The sequence below is a fragment of the Peromyscus californicus genome, unplaced genomic scaffold (assembly GCF_007827085.1).
Source record: "Peromyscus californicus insignis strain IS unplaced genomic scaffold, ASM782708v3 Scaffold_10__1_contigs__length_136768540, whole genome shotgun sequence".
NCBI classification, from domain to species: Eukaryota; Metazoa; Chordata; class Mammalia; order Rodentia; family Cricetidae; genus Peromyscus; species Peromyscus californicus.
Window position 1 is genome coordinate 90434105 of NW_026294391.1, and position 21952 is coordinate 90456056.

Below are 21952 nucleotides of genomic sequence, written 5' to 3' on the forward strand. Positions count from 1 at the left end.
TGGTGTTCAGTGGGCAGTGCTGTGAAGTTATGTTAAATAACATTTGTTTTCAAGTCTGAGTGCCTAGTTTTAAAAGTACTCTTACTTCACCTTGATGTTCACAAATGTCAGCTCTAGCAAACTGTTCTATTCCTATTATCTTCCTGATATGTGGTATAATTTTTCTCAAGAAGGAAGCCACTTAACATAGATTCCAGACAAAATAAAATGTTTAGTGCTTGCTTTGGCAGCACATACACTAAAATTGGAATGAAATAGAGAAGATTGGTTAGCATGGTCCTGGCGCAAGGATTATGTGAAGTATTCCATATCTTTCCATGATTGGAATATATGTTGTATGGAAAAAAATATTTTCAATTAAAAAAGCTTAAATTTGCCGGGCGGTGGTGGCGCACGCCTTTAATCCCAGCACTCGGGAGGCAGAGCCAGGCGGATCTCTGTGAGTTCGAGGCCAGCCAAGTGAGTTCCAGGAAAGGCGCAAAGCTACACAGAGAAACCCTGTCTCGAAAAACCAAAAAAAAAAAAAAAAAAAAGCTTAAATTTGGTAATGCCTAAGGACTTCCAGAGGACTAAAACATGTAGTGTACATTAGATGCTGTTATATAAAAGTCAAGTGTATAATTCCCCACATTGCTGTATAATTAAAAATAATTGTTATTTCTTCAATGAATATTATATTATCACACATTGAATTATAATGTGTTCATTATAAAATAAAATGAAATCTAACAAAAATAAAATGTTTAAATGAATAGCAAGATTAGCACCCTGAAATACAGTCTATGCACATAAGCCAAGCTAGAAGAAAGGCCCAGATTCCATGCAAGCAAGGCAAGAAAGCAATGGAAGTTTTCCTTCTGTCGTAATCTGGTGAACTTATTATTCAGATTTACGTTAAAGGAAGTGTTAGGAAGGGTAACAGTACTCAAAATAGAATACAGTTTCTTGTCTGTAATTTACTGCACACATATTTAGAGTGTCACACTCTAAGTATTGGTTTGTGCCTCTTTTGATAATTATTTGTTTCCAATACATAACCTCTTCTCTTTTTAGTTAAGAGCAACTGTATGCCTAATGTGTATAAGAATCAACCTCAGTCTTTTGATTTCAGTCGGTGAAGCTTTCATTCTTGTAGGGCTGCAGGGGGGAATGTTACTGACTGAAATTCTTAGAGTCAGCAAATTGTTGGGCCATGGACCTGTTCTAGTCAAAGCCTTACACTTGGAAGTTTCATAAACCGAGACTCTGTTAGACACAGTGATTTGGTTAATGTTAGCAGACCTGTTTAGTCATTGGGCTGGAACTGAAAACCAGTCTCCAGGCAGAGTCAACTATCTTTTTTTTTTTTCCCACTGTTGTCTGCTATTACACTGTTGTTTCCCCTCTGAAATGTGACTTAAAACTTAAATCTATGCTCCAACAACTACTCATTCCATAGGTCACGATACACAATTAGCAGCATCAGGAAAAGGACACAATTACTTAACATTCAGCTTCACAATGGCAAAAGATGGGGGTGGGTTGTAAGAAGAGTGGGAGATATGGAGAGGATGGAGCAATCACTGCCAAATATTTTCGGGTGTTAGGATCATAATAAGGCATTGGCCTTGAAAAATATTCCAGACAGAAATACCGGCATCCATATGTACTGCTGAGATAACAAAGGGACTGAGTAGAGTAAGCCTGTATCTACAGGACACTGGCTTCTTGAAAATAGCTGAAAACATGGGGTGATTGAGCAGGCATTTGGCAACATGCAGCTATAGTCCCCGTCTCCAGGGTTGGATAAACACAAGTGTATTTTATAAAAAGATGCCTTAGCCTGTGACTAATCAGTAATTTTTGGAGAAAGAGTGGCTATATTTTTTGACAGTTTCCCTTTAATTTTTAGGAAATGTGCAGAAAAGTCTGCTTATAAATTAAGTGGAAACTATTTTTGCTCATTTTTGGATAGAGACTGGAAACATCTGAATCATTCCCAACTGTGTGGTTTGTTATGTTGTCTGGAACATCTAGGGCTTTGGAAAGGAGAAGGAGGTGCTATGCGTGTGTGTGTGTGTGTGTGTGTGTGTGTGTGTGTGTGTGTGTGTGTGTGTGTGTGTGTATGTGTACAAGAGAGGGGGTGAGGGAGGAAGGGAAGGTCGGGGAGAAACAGAGAGGTGGGGGTAGGGAGACTTGGAGAATTTGCTCCATCCAGTGCTAAGTGGGAAAAGATATTAATTCTTCACATTCAACAGAAAAGAAGCCTGACTTTTAATGTCATATGTAATATTTTGTTTGAATTTAAAATTAGAAAGCATTTATGATTATTCACTTGATTCCTTTCTAAGGAGACTAGAGAAAGCCAGGTAGCTGGTAAAGGCTATGTGGGAGATGACCTAAGAACATTCCCCTGGTCCTGAGAGGAACAGAAAGTTCTGTCAGAAAAGGACAAGAATGATCATGTATACTCTGCATACACACTAACTCATAACACACACACACACACACACACACACACACACACACACACACACACATGCACACACGCACGCACACAAAGTTGACTTATGGTCAATAACTGACGCAATGTTTATTTTTATTTTTGACTCTGGGGCTTCACTTTTGGCCTTTTATAACTGCCTTTTATGTACAACCTCCTTGACGAGGATTAGTGACCTGTAATGCTGTTCAGCAAAAAGCAGGCAAACCATTATGGTACAGAAGAAAGGTCAGAGTAATCAGAAGCTAGCTTGCTTTTTGAACATGTCCTCAAAATGGAGTTGAGGACTTGGGGGGTACTTATATAATGTTTTATGATTTTATTTGTTTAGTCTGCCTGTAGGGTTGAGATTCAGGACACACAATCTTTAGAAGACTACGGTGGTTTAATTAATTCAAACAGTACTCCTGGTCCTGACAGTTATACATACCTTAGTTTATGATACTTGCTATAATTTTATAAAACTGCTTCACATTTTAGAACTTCCATTCATAAACAGTTCCCACCTTATAAAAGATTGATATTATTATATTATCTAATGTTGGGTTTATATAGAGAGGCCAATTTCAGTGGCTCTCTCATGCTGGTAGACTTCAACTTAATATTCTAAAATCTACTTTCTATGACTTGCTGCTGATTTACATTTACCCCTCACAACTCTCAGATTTGCTAGCTTCATCTACTCAGATGAACTTCTTAATGGTGTACTAAACATCCACCCCCTTTTTTCTTACTGCTTTCACCGGTGTTCTGCTCTTGGCCTGCTTAGGAACTCTGCTGGTTTTTTAGAGCTCAAGCCAAACTCCACAAGTCTGCTCCAACATACTACAGAGACATCATAATTCCTTGAGGCCAGATACAAAGTCTTTGTTTCTTCAGTATCCTCATTAGTGTCCACCCAGCACATGTACATAATATCTCCTTAAGAAATTCAAATAAATTATGTCTTCATAATGACATGGGTTTTTTTTTTTTGTTTGTTCTATTTTGGGTTGTATTTTTTTTTGAGGCAAGGTTTTGTTATGTAACACAGGCTGACCTTGAATTCATGATCTTCCTGAATCTGCTTCCTGGGTGCTAGGATTATAGACGAGAGCCACCATGCTATGGATTATAATTATTTTGTAGGACGTATACTAGTGCCCATAGCTTGATTTGGTTCTTATCTTAGTAGACACAAATCAGTCCTAGGAATACCTTGGAAATCTGAAAGTGCCTTCTGTGAGCTACTGACAATTTTCAAACCCAGAGTGTGAGCAAAAGTATAGCATGTCCTTAATTTTAAGTGTCTATTCATTTTGATTACTGGATTTTCCAACTGCCTAACCCTATGGTGACATCTGTATAAATCAGATGTGATTATTATAATTCTCTTTGAGAGTGATGTCTTCACATTTCCATGCCCACAGCCTGCCAAAAATATAGCTGATGAAAACCAGGGGGATAGAGGAATTTCCTGAAGGGGATAAACAAGCACATTTTCTTTTTCTCCTTTCATTTCCTCTAATTCATCACTACAAATAATTCTTAAATAAAGCTACATTTACATATCAAGAGTCTTGTTGTTACAATATATTACCTGGAATTAGAGTAAGCTTCTTCCATGGGAAAGTAAAATACACACACACACACACACACACACACACACACACACACACACACACACACACACACGAGAATAGAGGTTGAGACAGAGCTAAAGATTCCCAGACAAAGAGAACGGAGATACAAGACTTGGAGAATGTTCAAAGGAAAGCTACAGTAAGAGTTAAAAGGTTGAAAAATAAGATATTCTAGAATCTTGTCACCTTGATTATTGTCCTTTTTCCTACTCAGACACTCTGTCATCCTCTCACCTATTCTCATTCCACCACCTTACCCCTGTCAATTGTCTGTGCACCCACTTGACACCCACTTCTATTGGCTAAGACAGATAGCCTCACAACTATGTACCAGTGAGCATTTGATTATAGCTGAACCAATATGAGCATGAATATAAACATGAGAAGATACATATCTTTATGAGAGACTGGGTTGGGAAGAGGGTATATTTGCATAAATATGTATGCATCATCATCTGTGAGTGTGTGCATTCTTGCATGAATTGGTGACTGAGAATGGCTCTGTGGCATTGTACCAGTGTGTCTATAAATATGTGTCACTGTATGTGAAGCTGAGAGAATGTCTGTGATATCTACTGGTAAGTTGGGCAGGTGGGGATCATGAGTATAAGACACACTTTCTGTAGACACCTTAGGCAGAGTCTCTAAAGAATCTATGACGTTATATCAGTGTGTCTATAAATATGTGTCACTGTATGTGACTAGAGAGATTGTCTATGATATCTACTGGTAAGCTGGGCAGGTGGGAATCATGAGTATAAGACAAACTTTCTGTAGACACCTTAGGTGGATTCTCTAAAGAATGTATCCTAAGACTAGGGGTAACTCTAATAAATGAGCCAGACATCAATGCTCAATTAGAAAACTCTTCAGTAGAGGCCAGGGTGGATTATCATAGATGAAGGTAGAGGAAAAACTTGTTTCTATATCTTGCTCACTTGGGTCTAGAATTACAATAGCTAAATATAACAAGAAAAACAGCACTCAATTTGATACATTTGCTACCAAACTTAAAGAAAAAAGAAAAAACTGAGTTGGGATTTGTGCTCTCTGAGGTGTGGTGATGATTGGAATGAATGTGTGTGGATAGGAAGGCTAATACCTGTCAAGGGGTTCTTTGGCTAGCCCTGTCTTCAGCCTTCAACTCAAGATCGTAGTAAAGTTACTATTGCTTGTAAAATTGGCTTCTCTCTTGTCTCTTAACTGTTCAAGACTTCTCCCCCATCATATGTGTGTGTAAATCCAGAACCAGGTGTGGTGTTGAATGCCTACAATCTTAGTACTTGGGAGGTAGAGGAAGGAGGATCAGGAGTTCAAGGTCATTCTTGGCTCATAGTGAGTTTGAATACACCCTAGACTACATGAGAATGTGTCTCCAAAAAAAAAAAAAACTCACAGAAAAACAAACAGGCAAGGGCATGTTAGCACATGCCTGTAATTTCAGCACTTGGGAGGAGCAGGTGGGAGGGTCACTGAAAGTTTGAGGTCTGCCTAATCTATATAGTGAGTTCTGGACCAGCCAGGACTACATAGCAAGACTGTTCTCAAAAATAAGAAAACAGAACATGATTCTAAAACAAAACAAGAAAATCAGAATAACTCTGCAAATGGCCTATGTGGGTGTTTGAGTAAGAGTATTTTAATTTCATCTCTACTAAAACTGCTTTCTAAGGCTCATCTGAATCCTTGTTTTTTCCTTCCAAGATTTCATCGATTTCTCTGCCTCTGCACTCATGTAGTATTAATGGGACCCTGTGCTGGAAGATATTTTCTGTTGTCCCTCTGCTTTAAGAGCAAGTTTAGCAACTAGAAACTCCAATTATTTGTGCTCTCACCTTTCTGTTTTGAGATCGTTTTGTCCCAGGTCTTTTAGTCACCAGTGTCTGAACTAAATCATTATTTTGAAGATGCTTCCAAAGATGATGGATGATTCCGATTACTCTCGGGTTGATGAGAATCTTGTCTGTTACTATTGGACAAAGGAACCAATTACATAAACACAAAACATGTAAGGAGAGATTAAAGAAACAGGAATTACTGAAGTTAAAGGAGTGATATTTGAAGATGAAACTATGGTAATGTCTCTTAAGTTCATGAACACTTGATGTAATGAGATCACACCTTTGTTCTTTGTCTCACCTGAAGATAGAAGAACCATTAACAAACTGTAGCATCAGGGATTTGGGATTGAGAATCCTTCATTCACTTAAGAGACAATGACCACTTACTTTGTTTATTGAAAATTTTGGGCATCATGGCAGGAGCAGGAGTTACAAGAAATGAGGCACAGTCTTTGCTACAGTGGGGCTTTGAGCTTAGCAGGGAAGACAGACACAGTAATTGAAAAATCCAATTCAGTTTGATTGGTAGCACGATGGAAATTTGCATAGGATACTCTGAAGCCCAGAGTTTAGGTCAGGAAAAAGATGTCATCAGGTTCAGAAGTGGCAATTGGAGAGGGATTTGTGATCAAAGAAGGGTCAAACTGGAAAGACCTGAAAGGGCTTGATGAATGAATGACTACAGTGGTTTTAGATGAGAGTTAAAGAAGGATGTTTGAGTTGGGAATGTCTTAAAAATTGGAGGCACTGAAGACAGAAATAAAGGAGTTAGGAAGAGGCAACATGTAATTCAACATTCATTCATCAAATATTTGCTGACCACCTATTAGGTGCCAGGCACCAGAAAAGGTGTTGATGTTACAGTGATAAATACAGCTTAATCTCAGCCCTGGTGTACTGAGGAGAGACAGACAGTTAAGAACACAGTTTTAAGACAGTTCAAGCATGAGAAGTTATGAGAGCCTCAGAGGGACAGTAGGCGAGACTTTGGGTAGATTTTGGACCTCCTTATTGGGGAGTGGGGGCAAAGTGAGGAAATGAAGATGTTCTGGTTAAGAGAACAGCATGTGTTCAAACATCTTATGTTAAAAGACTTGAAAGGGCAAGGATTCTGGAAGGAATTGAAATTCAAGTTTTTCCAGTGGCTGAGAAATCATGGCTAGAGGAGTAGATTGATTTAATTGGCTTCAGAATGGAGGTACAACCATGAAAAAGCAAGTTGAGAGGGGGTCAAGGGTTGATTCTCACAGTACACTCCTGGTCAGAAATTATATATGAAGGAAGAACAGATGAAAGACAAAGAAAAGATTGTAGCCAAAAGATTGGCAGTGATGGGGGACAGTGCAGGTAGAATGGGATTCTGAGGCTTCTACGAGAGTAGAGTTGGCTTTTACTCACTATTATGAGTGAGTTATCAAAATAAGTGCTATATTTAGATTTTTAGAAGGTCTAAGTAAAATTTACCTATTTAGACTAAATATTTAATTCTGATATGCATCCAAAGAGGAAGGGAAGCATGCAGAATGGTTCAAGAAATATTCCTGAAGTGGTGGTGTGAGTCTGTGCTCAGTGTTTGTAGAGATATCTGAATAAAAGTGGGGGGTGACAAGTCATGTCACCTGGCTCGAGAGTCTGGCCATTTTCTAACAAACTTTAAGTAGAGTTGGCCCGTGTGATACACATCTAGTACATCATCTGCATCTCATTGTAGGACATAGCTTGTGTCTATACAACAGCAAATAAATGTTGGGGGAAAGAATAAACTCTGGCATAAGGGTGTGGGCTTCAGTTTGTCGACCAGATGGTGTGTTCTGTTGTTGAAAGGGCATATGTAATTGATATATAAAGTGACAGACTGAAGCAAAAGCGAAGTAAGTATTTCTAAGACAAACATTTGGGGGGTGGGGAGAAGAAAAAAGTAGAATATGACCTGAAAAACATTAAGATTTTGGCTTCTGGTTTTTGGAAGAGCAGGTAATGTCCATGTATGGATAGGATGCAAAAAAAAAAAAAAAAAAAAAAAAAGGAAAGAAAAAAGAAAAGGAAAAAAATGCTGAAGAATGGGCATCATAATACTGACTCAGATATTTGTTTTGCTTGTGGAGACAAGTTATCACTCTGTTGGCTAGAACTCATGGATGATCTTCCTGCCTCAGCCTCTTGAGTTCTGTGATGATGGATTATTTTGTAAATTGGTTTCCTCCCACCACACTGAGGTTTGAACATAGGGCCTTATACATGTTAAGCAAGTGCTGTACCACTGAGTTATATCCCTAGACCTCAGATGATGCTGATGCTGATGATTTTTGTCTGGTCCTTGTTCCTCATCTACCCCATGTTTCCTACTCCTTACCCTGATCTCTGTTCACATCCTTTTCTTGCTTTCCACAACTGAATTACATGACATGGGGATCCATGGAAGTTGCCTTCATCTTTAATAGCTTAACTTTGGGGTTGATTTTTTTCTTTATTCCTCCCACCCCCTCCCCCAAGGTTCAATTCTCATATCAAAACCCCAAAGTTCTGATGTTGCCTAGGTTTAGACAACATTCTTCCTGTATATTTTGGAAAGCTAGATAGGATGCAGGCCTTTGATGGCAATACTAGATGTCTTAACAGAACAAACAAAAAAATCTGGACCCTTTTCCAGGTCTTATGACTGTATCAGGTAAGTGTGTATAAGTGCACACATGTGTGTTACTACATATGCCTCCATGGAATGGAGCATGGCAAATGGAGAGTAGGGCCCTTTAATGAAGAGCTGTTTTTTTTTAACATATGACTAAATTTATTGAGGGAGTCAATAAGAAGGAAGAATGTTACCTTAAGTAACCTGTGTCTAAGGAAGTGAGAATTAAAAAAAAAAGCAGCGATTATTTAGGTGAGTCAGAGAGGGCATTTTGAAAAATGGGATGCTGTCTGAAAGAAGAGTGGCCTGTGCCTGGCCTCCTGGGTAGAAAATCATGCTCTTTAGGAAAGGGAACTACAGAGCACAAAGAGGCCAAGGCTATACAACACACACGAAATGGAATTAGGGTGAAATTGGAATCAGTGTAGACTGCCAATTTAGCTAACACAGGCCTCTTACAATCTCAATTATGGAAGCCAGCCAAGTCTTCCCTTCTTCTTACGTTGTTTAGACACATGTACAATTTTGTGAGAGCTAGAATGTAGTCATTAGAAGGTGAAGAGGGTCTCAGAGTTTCATAAGCTAAAATGGCTTCTCACCCTCACAAAAAGGGAAATGCAGAAAGACTCAGAGGTAACCTCCTGCTGCAGGAAATGGGAACTTCATCCTGCTCTCTCTGCCAACCTCCTGTCTCTGTTTCCTCCCAGCAGATATCTCCATTCCAATCTCCCCTGCCACTTTGGCTCTCTTGATGTCATGGTTCAACTGTTTTGAGAAAGTTGTACTAACTGGGCTTGGACAGAGGGAACCTAGCCCAGTCATTAAATGGAATACATAGAAAGGAGCAAAACAAAGCGATTCTTCAAAACTGAATTACAATAACAAAGAGACATGTTTATTTTGACATGAAAAGATTTTGTGTCTGTGCATACACAAACACACACACAAATCAACTTTGTTTACTCAGACATGGTATAGACAAGATCATTACATGGCCAAATCAATCCAAGTCATTCAAACCTAGAGTGGTCCACAAATTTTAGTTCTAAATGATTTGTGAGTGCTGGGCATTTTGGAAAGGGTGAGGAGATAGACCGCATAATTGCTTCAGTTCACTGCTTCCCTTCGCATATGTTCATTATTGAGAATCAATTCCAATTTGAAAGGAGGCTTTAATTCCTTACAAATGAATAGGAAGTAAGTAAATGTTCAGTGTTTTCCCCCAAATTACATCTCATAATGTAAGAAAACAGTGGCAAAAAGCCATCAACAGATGGTGTTTTCATTAGCCAAAGATTTATTTTTCAAAGCATTTTTCATATTAATGAAGCAAGGTTGAAATTAGAGTCATCTTGTCAGTTCTAGAACTGTGTTGTTAAAATGGACTGGCATTCTGCAAATTGCTAGGGGGCCAGAGCAAACTAACCATTTGCCATCATTTCGTAATGGTAACCCAAGGCCTGTAGTCTAACCAGACCCTAAATTATGTGTTCAGTCCTAATTTTTGTTTTCCGTAGCTTTATACAAGTCACGACTCTCAGTTCAGGGCCATAAATGAGGAGCGCACAGCAGGGATCTTAATCCTGTTCTGCAGTATGAATTATTTATGATATATCAATTTCAAGGCCAGCGTTACAACAGGTCTCATGTACTTGTTAAAAAAAAATTCTCCCAGTGGAATCACATGGAAACACATTTCGGTGAGAAACACAGAATTTTAAATCGTTTTTCTTCTCTGGGTTTATCAGTCAATGGACCATTTATCAAATAGGTCAATATAATGATTTTTGATACTCAGGATTTCCATTGATCTGGGAATGCGGACTACTCTTCGGGAGGAAATTTTTGACTGATTGGCTCCATTAGTAATTTTCCCCTCTCTAATTTACACTAGACCCTTTGATCAAACTGAGATCTATTCTGTTCACTTTATGGTCAAACTTTTGGAGAGGCGTCTAGGCTTGCTACCTTCTGATGTACTCTATCCCTGTACGCTTTAGTGTCTACTTCCAAAACCCTACTGAAACTCCTTTTACAAAGGTTACTTGTGACCTATGATTACCCAATCTAGCCCACCCCTCACCTTTAAAAAAATAAATTTTCACATTTCTCTTGGTCTTTGCATATTTGACAGTGATGAATCTTTTCCTGAAACATGTTTCTCCTGATTATCCTCTGAGTTTGGCCCAGACCTGCATTTGCAACTGCCTTGAATGTTACAGTGTCTTCACAACCAGTGTCCCTGCCTCCCAGGCTTTCCTGTTTTGCTCTGTTCCCCATATTGCTGCTAGGCTAATATCCTAAATGTGCCATGATTATGTCATTTCCTTATCCAACAGCCCTTGGTAAACCCCAATACGAAAACAAATAGGTACAAAACCATTTGTACATTCAGGACTCTCAAAACAGGGCTTTTTTCCCAGGTGGGTTCTCATTAGGAAGCATTGGTTGGCCTGGAACTTGCTCTATAGCCCTGACTAGCCTGGAACACACAGAGATTTGCATGTCTTTGTTTCCCAAGTGCTTGGATTAACGGTGTGTACAACCACACCCAGCAAAACAGGGCTTTAATCTCCATTTTCATCCTTATACTCTGTGTCCTAGTCAAACTAAACTCTTGATTGATCCCTGAATAGGAACAATATTTGTTTTTTTTCTTGAGAAAAGGAGCTTACTATGTTGTTCAGTGCAAAGTAACTAAACAACAGTTCAAACTCCTAGACTCAAGTCGTCTTCCTGCCTCAGCTGTCCCAGTAGCTGGGACTATGGGTGTGTGCCACCACTCTTGGCTGCTTTATTTTTATTTTTGCTCATCTTATTCCTCGTGCCTGGAACACCCTGCCTTCCACCATCCCTGTCTGTTAAATCTGTTAAATTCCTGCTTTATCCTTCAAGATCCATTACTGCACCCTGAGTACACGAGATACTCATATGTTTTTGTTATGGCAAATCTCTGAACTGTCTTTTCTTCTTTTTCCCTTTGGCATCTATTTAGTTTAGTGATTATGCCTAATTCAGTGATTGCTGCCCTTCCCTTGTCCTTTCCCCCCAATCCTTTCTACTGAGAACAAAGATTTAGATGATAGCAGAATTAAAGAAACCTGAGAGAGACACCTCCAGAATTAAATGAAATAAAGCAGAGGTGGCATGGGTTACTTCCATGGAACTGAAGCTAGGGAAACCAAGAAAGATCTGTGTACTAGTGACTTTTCTGTTGCTATGATAAAATACCGAGACCCAAACCAATGAATACAAGAAAGAGTTTCTTTTGGTTTAAGGTTCCACAGGGATAAGAGTCCATCACCGTGGGGAACCATGGCAGCAAGAGCAGGCATGAGGACAAGACTAGGAAGCTGAGATATCACTCCTTCATCTGTTAGCAAGAAGCAAAGAGAGTGAACTGAAAATGGGGCAAGGCTATGGATTTTCAAAGCCCACCCCCAATAATACACTTCTTCCAGCAAGGCTGTACCTCCTATAACCTCAATAAACAGTGCCAAAGTGTTCAAATACTTGAGTGTATGGAAAATATTTCACATTTCAACCATCACAGTAAGACATGAAGGGAGCCAGGCAGTGGTGGCACACACCTTTAATCCCATCACTCAGGAGGCAGAGGCAGACGGATCTCTCTGAGTTCAAGGCCAGCCTGGTCTACAGAGTGAGTTTCAGGAAAGGCTGCAAAGCTACACAGAGAAACCCTGTCTCAAAAACAACAACAACAACAACACAAAGACATGAAGGGAAACAAGATTTAAGCTGGTCTTCAAAATTCCATTTGAGAACAAGTGAAATCAGATTAACCAGCGTTGCTATACATACATTTATATGAATATATCCTTTTTGACACATTCACAAAACAATGCCAAGGCTATCAAGGAGCCACAGCTACTTCCTAGACAGGAAAAGATTCAAGAACATGAGATCCCTCTCTTTGTCTACATCCCTTTACTCCTCAGTGTCCTTCCCATCCTCTCTTTCAATAGCATGAACTTTGAACAGCTATAAATCATAGCAACCATGGAGATAGCAATGAAACAGTGAGCATGACCCAGGGAAAGAATACTACCAGAATAAGGATCTAGGAACTGGGGTATTACGTTTGGGACAGATTTGGTAGTATTGAGGTAATGGATAAGAGAGTAGTATATACTGAGACCAGTTCTGGAGGGGAAGCAGCTATCAAAACTAAAATCTGGAGATAGGGAAGAATGAATGTCTATGATCAATATAGAGAGACAGAATATTTTATTTGTCACTGAAGGAATGGGAGAGAGTAGCTTGTTCAACTGGATATATGTTAGAGTTCTAAGCACTGGTACAACTATGTTATGTTCAAAATATCTGCAAAGTGATTCTCATGTGAACCTAAAAGGAGCTGTGTACCAGTAAGTGATGGTAAATAGTAGACATTTTCCAGATAGAGTTAGGCTTTGTGTTCGAAACTCTTGGTGTTTTGTGGAAGGAAAACTGCAATATAAAGTTTGATTTAGGTGAATATCACATTCAAGGTACAATATATTTTTTTCATGAAGAGGCCTACTAATAAGTATATAATGTTATAAATAAAAATGCAAAGCATTATAGAATATTGATTCAAAACTGTGGATTAATTAGGAATCCAGGTTTCAGTCCTAGCTTTTGCTACGTATTTGTTTTATAGCTACAAAACACTTTACCCTCACTCTGTCACTCACTTCCTCCTCATTAAAATGCTAGCATATCCTTCTTTGTGAAATTGTTATAGTTCTGATACATATGAAATTGTCTGGCAAGAAGCATTCCTTCAATAAACTATGGGGCTGGGGAAACAATTCAGTTGGTAAGCTGCTTGCTATGAAGACTTGAGTTTGATCATCAGAACCCATAGAGAAAAGCTGAGTGTGGTGGTGTGAACTTGTAACCCCAGTGCTGGAGAGGCAGAGACAGGCAGATTTCTGGGGCTCACTGGCTAGCCAGCCTAGCCCAATTGGTGAGCACCAGGCAAATGAGTGTCCTTTTTTAAAATGCAAGGTGGATGGCTCCTGATGAACACAATTCAAAGTTGACCAGTGGTTTCCACAAGTGTGTGTACACACATGTATATGCACTTGCATAAATGTGCACCCATACAAACATGCACCTCCCATGCACATACGCACATACAAATTATAATTTTCTTAGTCTACTTAAGCATGAAAAGCATAAAAAAATTACCACCTTGTTTCTCTTGTGTTGCTGGACTTGATTTGAGAGCAAAAGGAGAGGACTAGAAAATGATTGAAAAGTTAAAGATAATATAAAATTATAAAAAGTTTAGATTGCCTTAATGTCAGTAAATTCCTATATTAGCCTGCAAAGTCATGGATGTTGCCTCTTCCCCAATTGGGCATATTTACAATTCTTGGTCTGTAGCAGACATGGTAAATCTATGAAATATGAATCTACTGAGCTTGTGGTGTGACTCAGTAGTACAGCACTTGCTTAGCATGTGTGAGGCCCCCAGTTCTGTATCCATGGAGGAGCATATACCTACAATCCTGAGACTTTGTGGGCTGAGGCAGGAGGATTGATTTAAGTGTGAAGCCAATATGGGGTATAGAGTGAGGCTCTGTCTCACCTTTATGACATCCCCCCACACACAGAAGAGGGAGAGAGCTCTGTCTTTTGACTGATTGATTTCCATATTACATTGATTCTCAAGTTCATTTTTCTTTTTTTCCCCCTTTCTCCTGTTTCCCACTGGCCTCATACCCTCTGTGATGGCAGCAAACTCTGGAGATGAACCTCACCAACCTGGTTAAACGCAACAGCGAACTAGAAAATCAAATGGCCAAACTAATACAGATCTGCCAGCAGGTTGAGGTATGTAACAGTAATATTTGCAATTCTTTTATTGGATCTAAATTAGATGGTCTTTGGAGGGACTTTGATTTTGCCAGACTGTAGCACAGCCATTTGGGGTGAAGGACTGAATGGTAGTGTAGATGATCTCATGCCTTTAGGAATTTTGTTCTAATAAAGGTCACAGATATGGATGATTTTTAAAATTAGTTAAATGGGTTGTGGGTAACAACAGATGAAGAGGAACTCCTTTCTTTTCAAACAGTCGGTGGTATGAGAATCATATAGAAGTGATCCTTCATCAAAATGGATGTCATCACTTGTAAAGTCATTGCTGGACAATTTGGGAATCATGAATCCTCAGGGTAGGGTGATGCTTATTCAGTATAGCATTCTTTCTGATCATCACTGCTTCCTCCCTTCCTAGTTCATTCTCCCTTCATCCCACAGCCCTGGTCTTAGCTATGCCCTCACTCATCATCTTCTCACTTAGTTTTGATTCCCTCTACCTAGTCTTTTTGTAATCAACAAATAATATCTATAATTAAATTGTCTGTGAATTATGAACTACTGTACAAGTGTAAAAATCTTACCAACATTGAATGTTAAAAGAGCTTAGAAAGGGAGTTCAGTGCTCCTTGGCAGGGCAGAATAAAAGAAAGGTGTTATTCCTTCCTCTTTCTCTTAAAAGCATGTATGAAACTCCATATATATCATTTTGTTTTGTGTGTGTTTATGGAATAACTGATAATAATACTTAAAGTCTAAATACAGACCAATAAAATATAGGATTTCTCATGGGCAGTGATTGGGTAAATTTTTTTCTGATTCTATATAGAGTCTTATAATCCACTCTTTTTTTTTGTTTTTTTGTTTTTGTTTTTGTTTTTCGAGACAGGGTTTCTCTGTGTAGCTTTGCGCCTTTCCTGGGACTCACTTGGTAGCCCAGGCTGGCCTCGAACTCACAGAGATCCGCCTGGCTCTGCCTCCCGAGTGCTGGGATTAAAGGCGTGCGCCACCACCGCCCGGCTATAATCCACTCTTAATCTTACTTGTATGACAGATAAGTGTAAGAGATCAAGTTTGTTTTGTTTTAAATGATGAAATAATTTTATCATGATCCTGGTTTGGGGTTCCTGTTTAAGACTGAAGAATATCTCCTAAGGCAATGCATCCTTACGCATAAATAATTCCACATTCCCAACTGATTGGTCTTCTTAAAGTTTTCGGTTTCTTTTACTACAGTGAACATACTTAAATGATGAACATACACTAGTAATATAATCCCTGCTGGGCACTGATCTATATAGAGTCCATGGGTACTGGTTAAACTCACATGTGAAACTGTAGAATGGGATGCTGTGGGTATAGGGAGAAGTATAAAGCATGAAAAGGCGCATCGGAGTGTTGGAAAACTGGAATCTAGACTTTCCTATTCTGTGAACTAACTGCTAACATGAGGGTAAGTCAGTTAGGACCTCTGTTTCAGTGTCCTAACCTGTAAAATGTGACGACCAAGTGACACCGTGCTTTTGGCTGCCTTTCCAGATTTCACAAGTCATGGCTCTGTCAATGGTTACTTTCTTTATTTTGTTCTTTCCCTCTACTATTTCGTTCTTTTCAAGAAGGAAGAAACAAAGTAGAAAGTTATTATTTCTGAGTAGTTTTCAACCAATCACAATCCCTCTGTGTTTCATTTTATCAAAGCTTCTGATTATGCTGTCAGATTATAGTGTAAGAAATCTATAGTGTTGAGGGGACAAGAGAGTATTGTAAGCAGAAAATTGGATACGGGATCCCTCAGTTTAGAATTTGCATGATTAACAGGGGAATAATAGATAAGAGTGAATAAAATATGGTTAAAAATAAAACTATCCTTGTATTCATTCTAATCAAATGACTACCAAGTATAGAGAAAATAATAGGGAAAAAAGCAAAATTGCAGTTTATCCCATTTCTCTTTCATGTTAGAATCTCTCTAAAATCTCTTTTCCTGATTCCTGGGAAATTTATCATTCTGGCCAGCCTCACCTAAGCATAGCATTCTTCCAACGTTTCACAGGCCATTCTGGAAACCAGTTCTTTTGATTATTTGCTCTGCTCATTTGAAGTGGTATTAGCAGGCCTCATAAAATAATCCATCATTGTGTTAGTAGGGGAGGATGCACTCTGGCCTTTGGATAACAGGTGATTTTTCTTTCTTTGGGTGCTGGGGCAAATGTTAGGCAAGTATTATACCATGGAGCAACATCATAGCCCAAGAAGTGATAGTTAGAAAGTAGCTTTCTGAAGTTAGCGTTCAGAAGTTAACCTGTACCTTAAGTAAATCGTGCTAGCACTACCATGTGTAAGTAAAGTAAGAGAGAATCCCATGGTGATCCAGCAAAGCAGCTATTTAAATAGCACCCTTAGGGATGCTTGTTAAATCCCATTATGTGAACTACTGCCTGCTCTGGCTACACAAAAGATCAGCTTTTGCTACTACCTTTTTATGTATGGCATCATGCTAGGTACAGGAAAATAGCTTAGGCATACTACCTATACACACAGTGGCTTACACCCTGTACAAATCCACTCTGATGTGGTTACACCTGTACAGGGCTATAGATGATGGAATAAAAACACTAGCTGGGATCCAACAAAGAACAGGGAGACAATACAATAGTGTTCAACCTGAGTCTATAGTTTAGGAGTTAATGATGTCTAGTCTGTTCAGTTCAGGATTCTGTCCTGAATGAAGTTGGGAGGAGTGGTAAGGAGGTGACAGTGAATCTGGCAGGAGTTAGGGGAAAGGTTTGCAGGTGAATGTGATTAAAATACATTGTATAAAATTCTCAAAGAATTCATAATTTTTAAAGAGCCTGTCCTGGACAGGGCCCCTCCAGGAAGGTTTATGGAAGTCCATGGCTTTTCTTTATGACATCATCCCTTCTGAAAGCTTAGATATATACCCTTACCTTCCCCTTTAATAATAGGGTGCATCCAGACTACCTATTATACTCATTCAACACAGAGCCTGTATGTCCAAAAGGCTTCAGGACAAGCCCCAGGATTAATAATGCAGTTAAAGAAGGGACTTGAGATTTCAAAAATACTTGTAAGTACTTTATACAGTGAAATAAATAGTAAGATAATGCTAATTATAAGAGCCAGACACTGAATGGTGTCTGGATTCCCCCCCCCCCCCCCTTTTATCTCATCTAGATTTGTCTGTAGAGAATGACTACTATATTCACAGTGTAATTCAAGCACTTCACATGGGCGGTGGTGGAGGATGCCAGCTACAACAATTTGGCAAGAACAGGAATAGGTTCTATCCCTGCCAAACCTGTTCCCCTTCCTTATTGTTTGCGAGTGTTTTTGTCACAGATTGACTTTTCATAAAGAGTCCATAAATACTGCCTTCCCATTCTAGTTTTTCTCTCTTCCCTATTCTCCTCAGAAAGTAAACAAAGCTGGACTCTTCCTATTATTACAGAGACAGAGATTAACATCACCCCAGATTTATTAACTGAATTGTATGTAGCTTATGCTTGAGGCTCAGCTTTCAGAATCCCAAAAATAGGTGGTTGGAAATACTTTCATTTAGGGCTGGAGAACACGGGAAAGGGGGAGGTAGATGTAGGCCCATAGCTCTCCTTTAATCTGGTTAAGGAAGGGCATGCTTTGACCTTGATACTCTGGCCACTTGAACTCTATATTTAGTTCTTTGTCCTGGCTCATCAAGCATCCTTTGTTTATTTTTCCAAAGGAAATCTCTGTATAACGCATAGCTAAGGGAAAATGTATACCAACAGATGGTTGCTTCCTTTTGACTTCCAAGACGCCACAGTTTTGTGAATAATAGGCATTCCTGAAAATTTGCCAGGGAAGAAAAATAGTTAACTACGTAGTACTCAGTGCGTCAACAGTGTTTCTTGAGCATGCACTATGTACTCAGTGTGCTGAAAGGTTTAGGGAATTCAAAAAAAACACGTGGCTGATGATCCCCAGGAACTTACAGTCTGGCTAGGGAAAGCACAGCCTGTAGCAAGAGAAGAAGAGCAGCGGGTAGCGGAGGAAGTACAAAGGAAGGTAGCACATCCCATCTCCCTTTGTCTACTTTTGTTCTGAGCTTTTAGACCCCCCCCCCCCCCCCGAGCACATTAAGCAAACACATAAACAAACAGCACTTTCCTGAATATTTTGTGTGCCGCTTTCTTTTCCTCCTCTCCCAAACTACCACAATATAAGGGCTAATCCACTTCAGAGGCTCTGCGGGCAAGTTGATATCATCTGTCTCCTCTCAAGCCTTTCATGGGGCTGGGCAGCACTGCAGTGTCCAGACAAGAAAGAGACAAAGAAAATGGAAAGAAAGCCTTTGGGTGCGGTGGGGGGTTGCTTCCTTTGCATTGAGGAATTTAAGCTTTATGTCTCTTGCCAGTTTGTAGTTCCAGTTGCTTTTGGAAATCTTTCTCTTCGGTCTTGAAAGTTTAGGTGGCTTTATAGTCTTCATCTCTGTTCCTGTCACTTGGGTACTTGGTTTAGGGTGGGCATGAGTGTGTTTAACAGGCGCCTAACCATTTCTCTGAGTGCAAAGAAAATGGATATTTTTAAAGGAAATTATTTTTTAAAAGCACTTCTATCATGATTTCAGCAGTGATCCTTAAATACCTAAGGTGTATTGAGCTAGAATTAAGAATAGAATCTAAACCATTTGAACACACACACTGAGGGCATAATAAAAATGAATGAGTAATTACAGTGAAGTGAGTCCAATCAGGGGAATTTTTTTTAATGAGAAAATGCATTTTAGCTAAATGCTTAAGGAGGAAAAATAACTCTCTGGAGAGGTAGGCAACAGAGCTATTAATGAAGGTGCAAATGTCAGCTTGCGAGGGAGGGGAGTGGTACCCCGTGCTCTTGGTGTATAACAAATAGAAAATGGTTCCTGCCTCTAAGGAATGTGCAGATTGGCTGAAAACCTGTCAGACAAAGTGGCAAATCAAATGTGAAGGAACCCTTGTTGTAATGAACACAAATGTATGATGACAGGCTGGCACGAAGGAAGAAACATTCAGATGTGCTCGGGGGACTTAGAAAAGAATGCAGAATGGAAATGAAAGTGGAGTTATCTCGAAAGTGAATAAACTTTTGCCAACAAAAATGAGATAAATGATTGAAGGGGCTGCATGCAGGAATATAAAGAGGCGATGGACATAGAGATATTCAGGAGACTAGAAGAACGTTGATTCCACCAAATCTAAGATTTGAGAACCATTGTAAGAAGCAAGTCTGGAGAAATAACTTAGACCCAGAAAATGATGGGCTTTGTACGCCATGGGCAGATACAGTCTAAACTTTATTCTAAGGAGTATAAGGATCTATGGGATGATTTTAAGCAGATGACTAGCTTGATAAAATCTGTGCTTAGAAAAACAGCCAAGACTGTGAGATGGTAAATGGAGCAGGAGTCATGGGTCACAATAGAAGAAAAAAAAGACTACTTAGATTTTTACTGATACAGGGAAAGTCTATCACCATACTACCTTGAATCTGGAGATCTCATTTGATACAGGGAAGGATGAAGGGCCTTCTGGAGGTAGTGACAGTAAGGTTAGGGAGGAACGGAAAAAATCAAAACATTTCTAGAAGGTAGAGTTATTATTACTTGGTGATGCTATGGGTGACTGTGTGTAAGAGAGTATTAGGATAATCCACAGATTTATTTCTTCCTTGACTGACTGACTGAACACATCTATTGCTTTTAACTAGATGAGGAAATACAGAATGAGTTCTTCTTAGACATTGGTGGTTTGGTGTGCTTGGATTAGAAAGTCAGATAGGAAATGCCTGGTAAGCAGCTGCTGGCTGAATATGGATGTCAGGAGAGAGGAGGAAAGCCATCAGAAATAAAGACTCAAAATGTCAAGGAAAAAGAAGCCTTCGTGATGTGGAAGATTTGACAAAGTCCACTGCTACAGAGACATCAAAGAAGATACTACTGGCCTTTGAGGGAGAAGGGTGTGTGCAAAGAGGATGGAAGACAGATTTAGAGAGGTCAAGGAGAGAGCAAATTATAAGGAAATGCAAGCTGTAAGAAGTTTGTTCATGACCATGAAGGAAGAAATGGGTGGGTAGTTATTATCTTTTTTACATGCAGAACAGTTGGACACATACACATATGCAATCTTCTAGCTTTTTTTTGTTCTTTCTCTGTGTAATAGCAATAGGAATCACTAGATTCCATCACTGCCTCCAACCATACATGTTCCACCTCCATTTCCCTTCCACACAGGACTGACTGTCTTGCCTGGCTCCAAGCTTTGATGTTGACAGCTTGCTTCTGGAAATGGTTGTGTAGGTTCTGGATTTCAGTATGCTATGGTAGCTTTGGAGCTGAATAATCTGTAGTTGCACTAGCAGCATAATGTTAGGACAGAAAGCTTCTCTTAGCCTCAGTTTCATCATCTACACAGTTTGTACTGATACCTTGAAAGGTAGGGTAATTCATGTAAAGCACCCGTGACTGCGCCTGGTATAAGGCCAAAGCTCCCTAAGGGATAGTAGAAGGAAGGGGAAGAGAGAGAGAGAGGTGGAGCAGGGAGAGAAGTAGGTAGGAGCAATTGTCAGCAGTAGTAATCACCTTAGGGTGCCACACTTACTGCTAGAGAGTCCTCTCCTTGGCCTTAGGACTTGCAGAATTATTTATCACTATCCATGAGGCACAGGAGAAGGTCAATCATTGCAAAATGCTTACAATCAATTTCAAGATCAGCAAATGTATGCCAGAGCTTCCCTTGGAAGGACACAGTGGTAATAAAATTGTAACACCTAAAACCTGGGTGTCTCAGCCCCATGGCTCTTAATAAACTGCAAGTAACTTTTGCAAATGTGACAAACTAACTTTTATTTGGTAGGTCAAAGTTCACTGCCAATCTACCAGAATAACAAAAGGATTCTTTCCATTGATACTTAAGTAAACTTGTCTATTACTCTGTCCAAATTCCTCTAGATTACTGCCTCTAAGGAAAGGCAAAAGAAAAGTTGGAGAGAAGAACACATGCCTTCAGCTTGAGTAGTTTATAAAGACAGGGAGTTCTTTGGGATTTAGTGTTTGTTCAGGAAAATGTTCAGTGAGCATTTTTACAAAAGGTGGAAGAGCAAGAAAAGCATACTTGATAGCTCCCAAGAAGGACTTAGGGCTACCAGTGCCTTGTGAGAATGAAATACCCATTTTGAAACCACTGTGGAATTATAGGTGGAGAAAATAGTTTCCATGAACAATGGAAAATAAGTGCATACTGACCTAGTCGGTCTATTCAGCAGTGACTAATTCAGAGTATTACATTCAATCTTATTAAGTATATAGCAATTGACATTTAATACAGACGGAGAATCTAAATCTATTGTGCAATCTGAAGTGTGGGCACAACCTATTTTTATACGACAAAAGAAAACACTTTATAATTTTTCAGACACATAATGCATTCAATCCTTCTTCAAAACTACTTTGTGACAAAATCTGATATATTGAAGTAAAATAACATTTTTGAGCATGTTAACTGTTGCAGTG

The 21952-nt window shown here is 39.3% G+C and overlaps 1 protein-coding gene and 1 pseudogene across 3 annotated transcripts in view; both read left to right on the forward strand.

Annotated features, from left to right (window-relative positions):
• The window catches only part of Mid2 (midline 2), a 112153-nt gene that overhangs the window by 14750 nt on the left and 75451 nt on the right, over window positions 1-21952 (forward strand). For all 3 annotated transcript variants that reach the window (XM_052736860.1, XM_052736843.1, XM_052736851.1), the window contains exon 3: window positions 14323-14418. In XM_052736860.1, coding sequence (XP_052592820.1) covers window positions 14323-14418 — 96 coding nt within the window. The remainder of the gene's footprint in view (window positions 1-14322; window positions 14419-21952) is intronic.
• Window positions 215-315, forward strand: LOC128117946 (uncharacterized; annotated as a pseudogene).